Source organism: Aulonocara stuartgranti (genome assembly GCF_965226115.1).
Source record: "Aulonocara stuartgranti genome assembly, chromosome: 11".
Classification (NCBI taxonomy): domain Eukaryota; kingdom Metazoa; phylum Chordata; class Actinopteri; order Cichliformes; family Cichlidae; genus Aulonocara; species Aulonocara stuartgranti.
This window is the reverse complement of record NC_138947.1, coordinates 6,468,496-6,481,478: the sequence shown is the minus strand read 5'-3', so window position 1 is coordinate 6,481,478 and position 12,983 is coordinate 6,468,496. Positions and strand designations below refer to the sequence as shown.

Sequence of the window (12,983 nt, the reverse complement as noted above, 5' to 3'; positions counted from 1 at the left end):
AGTGATCCGTACAGCAGAACGCTGCTGCAGGATTGCTCTCCCCCCGCTTCAGGACACCTACACCAGGAGATGCCGGACTAGAGCAGCGCAGATACTGAAGGACCCGTCCCATCCTGGCAACAAACTGTTCCAACTTCTGCAATCTGGTAGAAGGTTCCGCATCTTCCGGGCAAGGACAGAGAGACTCAAGAGGAGCTTCTATCCCCAAGCCATCCGTGCTCTAAACACACACACCCGCCCTCTCACATCATCTATAATTGACTGAGTCAGGACTCTTCCAGACACTAAACCAAGGCACAATGTACATTTCAATTCCTTTAATTTTAAATATGTTTATATTGTCTGTCCTGTAAAATAGTCAGATGTCTATTCATATTAATGTACAGAATTCACCTGCTTGCTGCTACTACTGCACATTCACCCAATGTATATACTACATATATATATATATATATATAATGTTTTTCCTCTACACCCCCCCCCCCCAATTTTTTTGCACATGTCGAGGAGCGTGTCAGGCTACATTTCACTGTGTGTTATACTTGTATAACTATGCATGTGACAAATAAAGAAACTTGAAACTTGAAATGCTGGTTTAACATAAGGATCTAAAATATGTCACACTATGTTGTTGGTTGAATCTCAGATTTGTTTAACCTATGCAGATGTAAGTGTAAAACCATTGCTTCAGTGGTGGACCTTGGCTGGTGGTGTGTGAGGAAACATGTTTTGCCTTATAGTGTACCTTTTCTTCAAATAAATAACTAAATACTTTTTAAAAGAGGAATTTCCTATAAACAAACAAATGTAATAAAACTCAGTCCTTCGTCACTGTAAATGTTTCACTGAAATTCCATCAAAAAAAAGTCAGAACTCTCATCACCTGACCACTTTTTATCCAATGAGCTGTTTTTCACCCCTCCCCCCTCACTTCGTGACTTCGAGTTGAGGAGTAGCAACACTTTGCTGGTGTGGAGAAGCCAACAGGTAGCTTTAAACTTTCAAATTTTGCCAGCTTTGTAGCCCAGCAACCAGTCAGATTTAGTTTTCTTGAGGTTTTTCTTTGGTGTATATTCCTTGATTAAGTTTTGTATTTCAGTGTAATTCTCATGCTAAAGCTAGCCTTTTTTGATGACACGTGTATTTAATTAGTCAAGGTTAAATACCTAGTCTAACGCACACCTTTTTAGTTAAACTGTAACATTTGAAAATACTCAGATGTTATTATTTATTCATCCCACTGTCTCCAGATTTTAAGCAATGCTGAAATATAGGTGACACGTTATTAATGAGACATTTCAGATAAGATAAGCTAACATTTAACTCTCTGGAGTGCAGATTATATGGCCAATTTACGGTGTATCAGAAACATGCGTATATGGCGTATAGTCTTTTAAAATATGTTGATAGGCCAAGTAAAACCAGAGTTATGATACATAATTTAAGCTTTTTCCTGAAAACTGTTTTTACGTTTAGTGCAGGAAAATATAAAAACGGTATTTTCTATACATTATTGCCTCTCCTTTCCTATTATGGTGGATAAATGAACATGAGCCGATCAAACAATTAAATCAAAAGTAGTCAAAAACAGCCAATTATACCCTTGGCTCCAGAGGGTTAAGAACACCTGTACGAGATCAGTTTTCACTGTAAACTATTTTCCTGAAATATTACATAAATTGTACTTTTTTTTTCTTTTTCTGAGACAGTGAATTGCAATGCAGCCCCCGAGAGCAAAAAGTAAACCGAAAGATGAAGCAGTAAAATTTGCATCTTTGGGGCAGGACAAAGATGGATTTGAAGTGAAATGCATAAATTCAGTAAAAGGTGAGGTACTAGGATACTTGTTGAGGATTTTTGGCACAGTCATAAGTTTAACCATTGCAGTAGACCAATGTTGAAATTTTCTATTTTCTTTGTAAGGTTGAGGAGTGTTTACTAGGTGCAACTATAACAAAGGAGACGTTGTAACCCAGAAGGAATATGAAAACAGAACAAGATTGTACCATGACGCCTTAAAGGTTTTTCTTTTTGAATTCCGGTACAATGGAAAACAATTATGGTATGTAAATTAGAATAATTAATTTTTCAGCCTACTTTTTGCAAAAAGTTATGACGACCACATTAAGACAAACTGCTAGTTTGTTACAAATCCATATAATTAAAAATGTAATCAAATTGTTCAGCCTTTTTTATAAAGCTTGTGTAATTTTGTGTCTTACATTTTTTGTTGTTTCAGCATTGATGCAGCCAGAGGGGATGGCTCCTTGGGCAGACTGGTGAATGACGATCACGTGAGCCCAAACAGCAAAATGAGGACAATCACAGTAAATGGAGAGCCTCATCTATGTTTATTTGCCATAAAGGACATCAAGCTGGGGGAAGAAACAACATACAACTACAGTGACTCTGACTGGCCATGGAGAGTAAAGGTACATATTTATATTTACATTTATCGTAGTGTAGCTACGTAACTGTATTGTATAGTCTCAACGTATCTGTGTTGAATGGATGTTAATGTACTTTTGTGTTTGCTTGCACAAGGTTTCAGAGCACCCTGACTGTCCTCAAGCTGATGTGCCCATGGCATCGTCGTCCCTTAAAGATGATGAGCAGGTGACTAATTTTCTGCTGTTGTTATTATTGCAACAAGAACACAGCAGAGTTGTTTGGATGTTGAGTGAGGGTGTTAGACACAAGTCCTATAGTGTTGGTTAATGTAAGATACCTACATTATGAGGACTGTGTGTGTTTTGGATGTGTAAGTCTACTGAAAGATGATCTCTTCCACAAAATTTTCCTGATGTTTTCCTTTTTTTTCTTCTTTTTTTTCTGTAGAGGAGGCAAGGGGCGTGAGACTTTTATCTCTTTCTATCTTCTATCTTAAGACACATTACAGGGTTTTGTAATTGGAAACTGGGTTTTTTGTATGGTTGGTCTGGAAATTTTGTTTGATACTTTGTGGTGCTTGCATGGTCCTTGAGACATGGTGCTTGTAAAGTCCCTCTATAATCTGCACAAGGGACTGGAAATGTAAATGCAGTGTATGTGTTAGCATAGCATATTAATACATGTAGTGTTCTCTTTGTGTTTTTACAGATGACCTCGAGAAGCAACCCCAGAGCAGAACAATATTGAAATTGTTTTTTGGACTGTTGGGCGGATATATTATTGCCATAACTGGTCACCGAAAGGGAGTGATCATCAACATGACTACTGAGGAGGTTGAAATGGCAGAAAAAACTAAGCAGGGTGCCCGCATCATCCGTGTATGTACTAAAACTATATAAATCTAAGTATACATAGACATTTTTTTATTCAGTTGAATAAACATGTCTTTTCATGTATTAAGTTAAACAGCACAAAACTCAAAGATACCATGGGCAAGCAGCTGTCCCCCTGTACAAGAATGAGTATACCTGGTTGCAGCATTACAATCATATCAGAGAGTATGTTGAAGGCTGTTCAGAGGAACCGACTTTTTTCCACAGTTCTAGTGGAGGTGTTCTTCATAGACTACCGGTATTTTTCAAGGCAGCCTGGGAGATGATGAATCTGGGGATTGCCCCCCACCTTCAACATGCTACGTTCCTCCACTTACGTGAGAAAACCTTTCATTTTTATTTTTTGACACCCAATGAAGTAGGTTAAAGTGTCATGGGTTTTATTCATGTGGTTTCTTTTTAAAACATTATTCTTTCAGGCCAAGCGACAGTTGGGACGTAAATTTTACGACAGAGTGGCAACATTTATGTGCCATGATGCCATCACAGCCAAAAGATTTTATCAAGGTTATTTAAATAAGCTAAAGTGAAGTCATATATTTATCTATACACTTACATTTATTCATATTTAGTAATATTGCTTTGCACAGCTGAGGACCCTGCAGAGGACACACTCCAGAGCCGAGCACTGACCACCAATGCAATTGCAACATATGCAGCAAGGAAAAGGAAAAGGAGAGAGGACAGAGGATCTGTGCAGGACGAGGACAGTGAAGGATCTGAAAAGGAAGAGCAGCAGTCATCAGGAACAGAGGAGCTTTTAGACAGAACGCTCTTCCAGTGTAGCAGTAACAAGGTATGTGTGCCCTGATTCCCTTGGTAAGAGTTTTGATTGGTTGCACTTCTTTCATATATAATCATTTACTCCATCATGAACAAAACATATTTAATTTGTACCATAAACAGATGGTGAGCCCAGGTCAGGGTGAGGGTGCCGGTAGTGCCGGAGCCACAATAAACGAAACTAAACAGGATTTGTAAAAGGGGGTGGAGCATCTACAAAAAGTGACATACCAGTTGCGCAAGAGAAAAGTATGTAATGTATGTTCTTGTACTTGTTTTTAGTGTTTTCACTGATTACTAATCTTTTAGCTTTTTACTTTTACTTTTCTAAAATCAGATGGTGGTCTTTTACAAAAATGATAGGACAGATGTGGGGAAACTCACACAAGAAGACAATCCAGAAGAGGAGGAGGAGGATGAAGCGAGGGAATGGGTTCCTAAGGTGGGCAGGAAAAATCCAGCAGAGTTTCTTCTCCTGCAGTTAAAGATGTAAGTGTTTTGTTTCCAAACATCCATGAAAATGAGTAAAATATATATTTTTCTGCTCTAAAAGCAGTCTGTTAGCTCATCTGAAGATGATGGGACAGATGACTGGAAACCCACACAGGATGAATCTGAAGGCTATTCAGAAGAGGAGGAAGAACAAGAACGTAAAAGGATTCCTAAGGTAGCCATGAAAAACAAAACTGGGTGTCCTGTGCCACAAAGAGAGGTGAAATTCATCCTCAGTTTCGGTGCTTCCACAATCAATCCATCAAAAATGAGCCAAACATATTGTTGTCTTCTCTGAAAACAGATGGCGGCAGCATCTGAAGAGGATGGGACACATGATAGCAGACCCACACAGGATGAATCTAAAGATGAAGCAGAACATTTGGGACAAATGATTCACAAAGTGGCCATGGAAAAGGTAAAAATTGTCCTCTGTTTCAATGCATTCAACAAAATATGTCTTTGTATTCTTTGACGTCAGATGGTCAGCTCATATGAAATATGCAAGGAGTAAAGGTATTGAAGGTACATGAGTTTAAATACCTGGAGTCAAGCATCCAAAGCAACAAGCAGTGCAAAAGGCCAGGCAGGGGATGGCAGGGCTCAAGATGCTAAGATTTTGTTTGGGAGTGACCAGAATGGAGAAGATTAGAAATGAGTGCATCAGAGAAACAGCTCATGTTGTATGGTTTGGACACAAAGTTAGAGAGGCAAAGCTGACATGATTTGGACATATGTAGAATAGGCATAGTGAATATATTGTTCCATATGGAGCTGCCAGGCAGGAGGGAAAGAGCAAGCCCTTAGAGGGAGTTCAAGGATATAGTGATGGAGGATATAGATAGGGTTGGTATGAACGAGGAGGCGGCTATGGATAGGATAAGATGGAGGCAGATGATCCACTGTAGTGACCCCTAAAGGGAGGAACCAGAAGAAGAAGAACTCAGCTTATTCGAAGAGGATGGAACATGATGGGAAACCTTCACCAGATAAATTCAAAGACAATTCAGAAAAGATGTGTTTGAGGAAGAGGTGAGTTAGCTGCAGTCCATTTTTAGTGAGGTCATGAGGAGGAGTAGAAAGCTGCAGTAAATCTAATGATCGTGCTGGTGTATGTACAATACCAGCAGTGAGTTCTGAGGACTTGGACGGTCCAAAAACTATTTGCTAACAAATCAGCACAGGCACTTATAGTGGTGCACTATTACAAAATGATTTTACTCACAAATAGGGGGCTAAAGTTCATTCCTTGCAGTTTGATTTGTTTCTAAAACCATCAATACCAACATGAAACTGGTTTATAATTTTTTTCTTCTTCTTGCATTTCTGTGTGTTATATGTACAGGACAGGGAAACGGCGATGAGCTCATTACGATTACAACACCAAATTCCAGTTGTTACATAACAAATCTGAACATTACATCTAGATGAGCTAAAGTAACCTTGTTTTTCTTTGTTGATCATCATTTTTCAGATGCAGCAGGCCTATGTAAGCCAAGACACTGCAATGACTGTGAATAAGAGTTCAGAAAGAAGGGTGATTCACCAAACCAGATGCTTGAAGAGGCTCACTTTTCATCAGTCAACTCTCTTTGAAGACACGATACCAAGATCTGGTAACTGGAAACCAGCAGCTGTAGTAAAAATACACATTTCCTGATGTTTTCCAATGTTTTAAATGAACAGCTAAGCCACTTGATTTGAATTTAACTGAGACTGCAACTTAAAGTCAATGAGAAGTGGTTACACAGATGCTCTTTTACTCAAAAAGTATAGTCAGCCTATCAGAAAATATGCTTAAATCATGATGGGGAAACCCTGAAATGTTGGATCTTACTGTATGTATTCATGTCACATGGTCGCAGCAAATGAGTGAAGTTTCTGCATGGCATCAAAGAATTGAAAATGAATGGTATAAACTCAAGGAACTTTGTTTTTCAACAGAACTGCAAACATGATGTGGTGTATTCGTCAGAGAAGATGTTGAAAAAATGTGCCTTTTGTAATGCACATTTTCCTGCTTTCAAGTTGATTTGCGTGAAATGTAAAGGTGAGTATTCTTGTCCTTTTATTTTAGATGATTGTCAAGATATTACTCTATTAACAAGAGGAAGTTATTACCTGTAATATTTAATTTATTGTTTCTGCTGGCACATTATTTATTCACTTATCTTATGTTTTTTAAGTTACTGGCTCTGCTCTACACTACACACCAGCTTTCTTACATTTGTCTGTTTTAATTCTGTCATCTGCCAGTGTATAATAACTTGGGGTACGGTGTGTGAATTCTGCTTAACAGAATGTGAACACATTCATGAGCAAAACATTGTCAGGCTGGCAGCTTTCTAATTCTTATGGAAATATTCAACTCATTTCAATTTTAATCTGATTCTTGTGTCAAATATTAATGACACAAGTTATTCAGTAACCAGTGAAGACATACAAACAGGTTTTAGAAGTAAACTTTTAAGTTCTGCTTTCCTGACTACATCAAGCAGCATTCTGCTTTTAGTATTACCAGCTATTACAGGCCTTTTAATGGAGTAATACCAGTTTGCCAAACTACGGCAAAATAAAACTCCATCTAACCTTCAGTCATTGACTAAAAAAAATGCAACGTGGTCATTATTAGTGGACCATTAAAATCAATTTATGTAAAATAAATATTGTGACACCATTTGTTCCACTACTTTGATACTTTAGTACCAACTCGTCTCGAACATGTACAAGTTAATTACCAATTCTCAAAAACCATCCCTAAACAAATGTCTTTTGTATGATATGTAATTTTTGCTTTTGTTCTGGGAACCTAAAATCATTAAGCTGCATGGAAGTACTGGAATATCTTTTGTAATGTAAATACATAAACACGTTCTGTTTTTCATCTGTCTCGTGCAATCTTGTATCTGGCACAAGTCCTGTTACATCAAAAGCACAAGGTTTGGACTTGAACTGGTAGGTTATTGTAAGATTTTATATTGTTAAATTTTAGTACTTAAAATACATGATGTAGACTTATTTTTCATATTTTTTTTTTCAAGATTAGTGAAGAAACTAGTTCAAGTGAAGAGATGTCAGGGGAAGAATATATACCGCATTCTAGCAGTTACTCAGACAGTTCAGCTGAAATTACCCCCCTACGTTCAAAACCTTTAAATATGCTCATAGTCGAGGATTGCAGTGAACTTTCGCCAGAAATTCAAAAAATCAGAGACAGCACAGAAATTGTCTTGGTTGAAGGGTCAGTGTCTAAAGGTGCAGATACTACAGAGAAGCAGGTGAAAACTTGCTTGCAACTTGCAATCCAAAAAATTATTGTTTCATCTGTGACAAACCACAGTCAAAATTGGCCCGACACTTGAAGACCCATGAGAAGACGAATGCTGAAGTTGCTCAAATTTTAGCACTCCCAAAAAAACCCTCAAAATATCGTAAAAAGATGCTTGAAACAAATGAGGAATAAGGGTAACTTTAAACACAACACAGATGTTTTAACAAGTAGTAGTGGACTATTAAAACTAAAACGTACATCCAAGAAAAACTATGATGTGAAACAGTATGTGCACTAGTGATGTGCGGATTGATCCTGAAATATTGATTCCTCCGATACCAATCATTCACGTTCTAGAATCCATTCTCACATTGAAATATCGATATTTTAGTAATTTAGAGTAAATTTGTAGTTTATCATTAACAGGAACACAGTGGAAAGAAACTATAACATTGGATTGTCTACATTCAAAGGAACTACTTCCTCTTCCGCCTTTCATAGTCATGTGCGAAATACGGCTGTATAAATGTCTCGCAGCCCCTTGGCGTGCGCACTCACAACAATGGCTGAGCGTAATCGGAGTCATGTGCGGACTTATTTTACCTCCACAAACAGCTGAGACGTGGTTTGCGATACATGTGGCAAAAAAGTGCTCCAAGAGTGAGGTGTTGTGGCCATACGCTCACCGGACCTGGAGTACCTGATGATCAAGTGCCGGCCATTCTGGCTACCGACCGAATTTACAGCAGTGATTATTACGGCTGCTTACATTCCCCCACAAGCCGACACTGACCGAGCACTCATGGAACTGTACAGCGCGATCAGCAGTGAGGAAACCGCACACCCAGAGGCGACGTTTATCACAGCCGGAGAGTTTAACCCTTTAAAGCCAGTCGGAGCGGAGACGCTCCCTTTTGCGTAACTATTTTTAAATCCCGGTAGCTCTGCAACCACATAAGCTAGCGCAATAATTTTTTTTGCATATGAAACCGGAGGAGTTGTACTTACATCTTATGCCATCAGCTTGTCCTGGTCACAGTTTCCTTCCACATATAGCTTTGCAAAAACTGCATAAAAAGCACTTGCAGCAACAAAAACATAATATTCCAGAAACATGCTTTGCCGATCCGATCAGCTGTTTGTAACACTTCCTATGTCCATCAGCACGAACTATCGCATGTCCGCCATGTCCTGCCCGAAACCGGAAGTGACGTCATTTTGCGGAAATGTAGTTTTTTACCATCAGGGCCTCATGAGCCTATACTGGTGTTTTTAAAACTTATGTTTGACATTATGACTTTCTGTGTCGTTTCTGGGATGCTTAGGACTCATATTGCACTGCTGGAAATAGTTTATTTTGATGCACATGCTGTTTGTTTTTTTTTTAAATTTGCCTTATAATATTTATTTTCGTTTTTCCTGCAGTATATAAAAATTGGTGTATTTCAAAAATAAAACTATGAAGACACTCAGAATAAATTTCCTGTGGTGGGAAACTATTTTGTGCAACTTTTTTTATATTTACAGTTTTGAGGGATAAGCCTCTTAAATGTCTCTAACTAGAAATGTATGTTAAATAAACAAAAACGATTTTAATTTTTTTTGTAGTTTATTGCACTTTTTTGCAATTTATGTAATTACTGTGCACTTAATGCAGACATGTTATTAAAATTTGGGCTATAATGGTTGTATTGATGTATATCAACTTGAAATGCTCCCAAAAATGGCTCTACAACATGTAAAAATATAATATAAGCTCTGGCGGACTTGGTTCTATGGTAGGTCTTAAAGGGTTAATAAGGGAAGAAAGTTTCACCAAAACTCCACCAACACATCCATTTCAACACTCATGGAGACCGGCTACTTGACCACTGCTACACCTTGTTACGATTTGGGGTTGGCAGTGTATTGTTTTAGGCGTTTTGTTTTGGCGTGACTGTTATGTGTTTCCTGTTTTACTTTGAAAGTCTGTGTTATCTTAGTGTGTTCAGTTTACGTTTCCCTGTCTCGTCAGTTCTGAGTTGCCCCAGCTGTGTTTCCCTCTTGTTGTCCATTTCCTGATTGCCCCCTCTAGGTATTTAAACCCTGTGTTTCAGTGTGTCATGGTCGCGACCTTCCCCCCGTTGTAAATAGTTTGGTGTTTTGATGTAAATAAATATCATATTTTGCTTAAAAGAAAATAGTTGTCGATACTTTCGTTTGGGATTTTTTTTTTTTTTTTTTGTGGAAGCCCGTATTAGTCTTTTTTATGGGTTCGCCCTCCTTAAGAGCAGTGAGCTTGGGGGCCTTTTTCCCTTATTTTGTATTTTTCCTGTGTTGCACGGCGGTTGCCTAGGCCGGGGTGTAACAACCTCTTTCCGGGATGCGTACAAAACCCTCCCCCGCGCCATCCTGCTCCTGCCCGCCTACAGGCAGAAGCTGAAACAGGAAGCTCTAACCATGAGGGCGGTGCACTGTTGGACGGACCAATCTGAGTCTACGCTGCGGGACTGTTTTGATCACGCGGACTGGGAAATGTTTCACGTGGCTGCTAATGGCATTGATGAGTACACAGACTTACTCTGCGGATTCATCAGGAAATGCGTGGAAGATGTCGTCCCATCCAGAACAGTTAAATCCTTCCCAAATCAACTGGTGGCACGGAGCACCGCTTTTGCCTCCGCGAACACATCGGACTACAAACAAGCACATTTCCAACTCCGGAAGACGATCAAAGCAGCCAAACATGAGTACAGGGACAGGGTGGAGCAACAGTTTGACAATCCTCGGAGTATGTGGCAGGGACTAAACACAATCACAGACTTTAGAGGGAAAACCAGCACACCGCAGACCACGGCCTCTCTGTGTGAGGATCTAAACGTATTCTACACTGGATTCGACACGGCGAACACCATGAGACCGGACAGTGTGCGCACCGCGGATGACTTCAGTGCGCACACTGTGTCTGAGGAGGATGTGTGGAGGTGCTTCAGGAAGGTGAACGTGCGCAAAGCTACTGGTCCGGACGGGATTCCCGGCCGAGTCCTTAAGTCATGCGCGGCTCAGCTGGCTGGAGTGTTTACACACCTCTTCAACCTTTCTCTCTCTCTGTTTGTAGTCCCAGCCTGCTTCAAAATGGCCACCATCGTCCCTGTACCCAAATCCTCCACCATCTCCTCATTAAACGACTGGCGACCTGTAGCCTTGACCCCCATCGTAAGCAAATGCTTCGAGAAGCTTGTCAGGGACTTCATCTGCTCTGCACTACCCAACTCACTGGACCCTCTACAGTTCGCATACCGCCACAACAGGTCCACTGATGGTGCCATAGCCCTGACACTACATACTGCCCTGTCACACCTGCAACTCAACACCTCAAAGACTAAGGAACTGGTTGTGGACTTCGGGAGGTCCAGAGAAGGTCCACTGCCGGTTCAGATAGAGGGGGAGGAGGTGGAGGTGGTCAACAAGTACAAGTACCTCGGGCTGTGGGTGGACAATAAACTGGACTGGTCATGCAACACAGAGCACCTGTATAAAAAAGCCCAAAGCCGACTGTACTTCCTCAGGAGGCTGAGGTCTTTTAACATCTGCAGGAAGCTCCTGAGGATGTTTTACCAGTCAGTGGTTGCTGGAGTACTTTTCTATGCTGTGGTGTGCTGGGGGAGCAGCACAGCAAAGAAGGACTCATGCAGGCTAGAGAAACTGATCAGGAAGGCTAGCTCTGTGGTCGGCATGAAGCTGGACACTCTGGTGACAGTGGCAGAGAAAAGGACACTAAAAAAGCTGCTGGACATTATGAACAATGCTGGGCATCCTCTGCACACGGCCATTAACAACCAGAAGAGTCTGTTCAGTGACAGGTTGCTTCTGCCCAAGACAAGAACTAACAGACTTAAAAACTCCTTTGTCCCACACGCCATCAGACTGTTTAACTCCTCTCTGGAGGGGAGAGGGAGGGGAAACAGGAGGACAAAGGAGGGGGGAACAACTAAGCTGTAGTGCCTCTTCACCTCACTGTACAATACCTTGTGCAATACTTTTTTGTAAATAGTCAATGGTGCAATAGACCTCAATACTTGAAATGTGCAATTCACTTGTATTTCTATTTTTTATTCCCATTTATCCCCTTTGTATATTTTATTTATATTTGTCTCTGTATTTATGTGTGTGTGTGTGTGTGTGTGTGTGTGTGTGTGTGTGTATATATATATATATAATATTCTGTAACTGTAACTTCTGTCGGTGCTGTGCTTTTTGGAAATCGAATTTCCCAGAGGAACCCACCCGAGGGATTAATAAAGTTCTATCTTATCTTATCTTATCTTATATATTGTACATATATTTATTAGTCTCAGGTTTAGCCATTCTCATATTTTGCTTGTTTTACGTTATTTTATTTTTGCACAACTCTTTTGCTTGTGAAGCTCGTACACAAGAATTTCACTCACATGTACTGTACCAGTATACCTGCACATGTGATGTGACAATAAAAGTGATTTGATTTGAATTATTAGGGAGACATTCAAAAGGGCTGTTGGGGGGGGGGGGGTAAATACATTTTACAGGGTTTATTTATCAGATAAAATACGTTAAATGTCACCGTTATTATTGGCCGGCCTGGAAACAGCGGGGGTGTCCAAATTCAGAGGCTGCTTCCACCTGAGGACCCGGCCTTCACGGTCTAAAGAAAGCCGGGTAGTACGTCACGAGCTCCCTTGGTGGAGTGAACTGGAATTGGCTGGAAACTCGCAGAAACTGGAATTCTGCGATATGGTTTTTCAATTTTGTTGTCCAGGTGGAAAATCGGGAGAAATTCGGGAGAATGGTGGCTCCGGGAGATTTTCGGGAGGGGCACTAAAATTCAGGATTCTCCCAGAAAAATCGGGAGGGTTGGCATGTATGGTTGTGGCAATATCACTAACCTTGTCAAACACCTTAGAGTAAATCATATCACAGAATATGACGAGTGTATGTTGAGGCGAACTGAAGAGGAGGAGAGGGACAGGTGCTGCTAGGGTGAGACAGACATCTCTCACGGAGTCCTTTAGTGCTGCTGGCAGGCAAGGTGTTCAAATAGCGCACAGTTTTTTTTATTTCTATATGATGAACCCTACATTATTAAGTGATAAGAACAAGTAATCTGATGTCCTGTAATCATTATGATGCTATGA

The 12,983-nt window shown here is 40.2% G+C and overlaps 1 protein-coding gene across 6 annotated transcripts; it reads left to right on the top strand.

Moving 5' to 3' along the window:
- Window positions 1–501: 501 nt before the first annotated feature.
- LOC309717529 (uncharacterized protein) lies at window positions 502–12,544 on the top strand. 6 transcript variants are annotated; one of them, XM_082552179.1, is made up of 15 exons: window positions 502–987; window positions 1,710–1,827; window positions 1,924–2,062; window positions 2,240–2,432; window positions 2,545–2,616; window positions 3,100–3,601; window positions 3,704–3,791; window positions 3,875–4,080; window positions 4,191–4,316; window positions 4,405–4,509; window positions 4,624–4,734; window positions 4,864–4,977; window positions 6,034–6,175; window positions 6,504–6,609; window positions 10,166–12,544. In XM_082552179.1, the coding sequence occupies exons 14-15, from the start codon at window positions 6,540–6,542 to the stop codon at window positions 11,809–11,811; spliced, it is 1,716 nt and encodes a 571-aa protein (XP_082408305.1). In that variant the 5' UTR covers window positions 502–987; window positions 1,710–1,827; window positions 1,924–2,062; window positions 2,240–2,432; window positions 2,545–2,616; window positions 3,100–3,601; window positions 3,704–3,791; window positions 3,875–4,080; window positions 4,191–4,316; window positions 4,405–4,509; window positions 4,624–4,734; window positions 4,864–4,977; window positions 6,034–6,175; window positions 6,504–6,539; the 3' UTR covers window positions 11,812–12,544. The 6 variants fall into 6 exon arrangements, with proteins under 6 accessions (XP_082408305.1, XP_082408304.1, XP_082408306.1 ...); XM_082552178.1 differs by having other exon boundaries at window positions 3,704–4,080; XM_082552180.1 differs by having other exon boundaries at window positions 3,704–4,080; window positions 4,621–4,734.
- The last annotated feature ends 439 nt before the right edge of the window (window positions 12,545–12,983 follow it).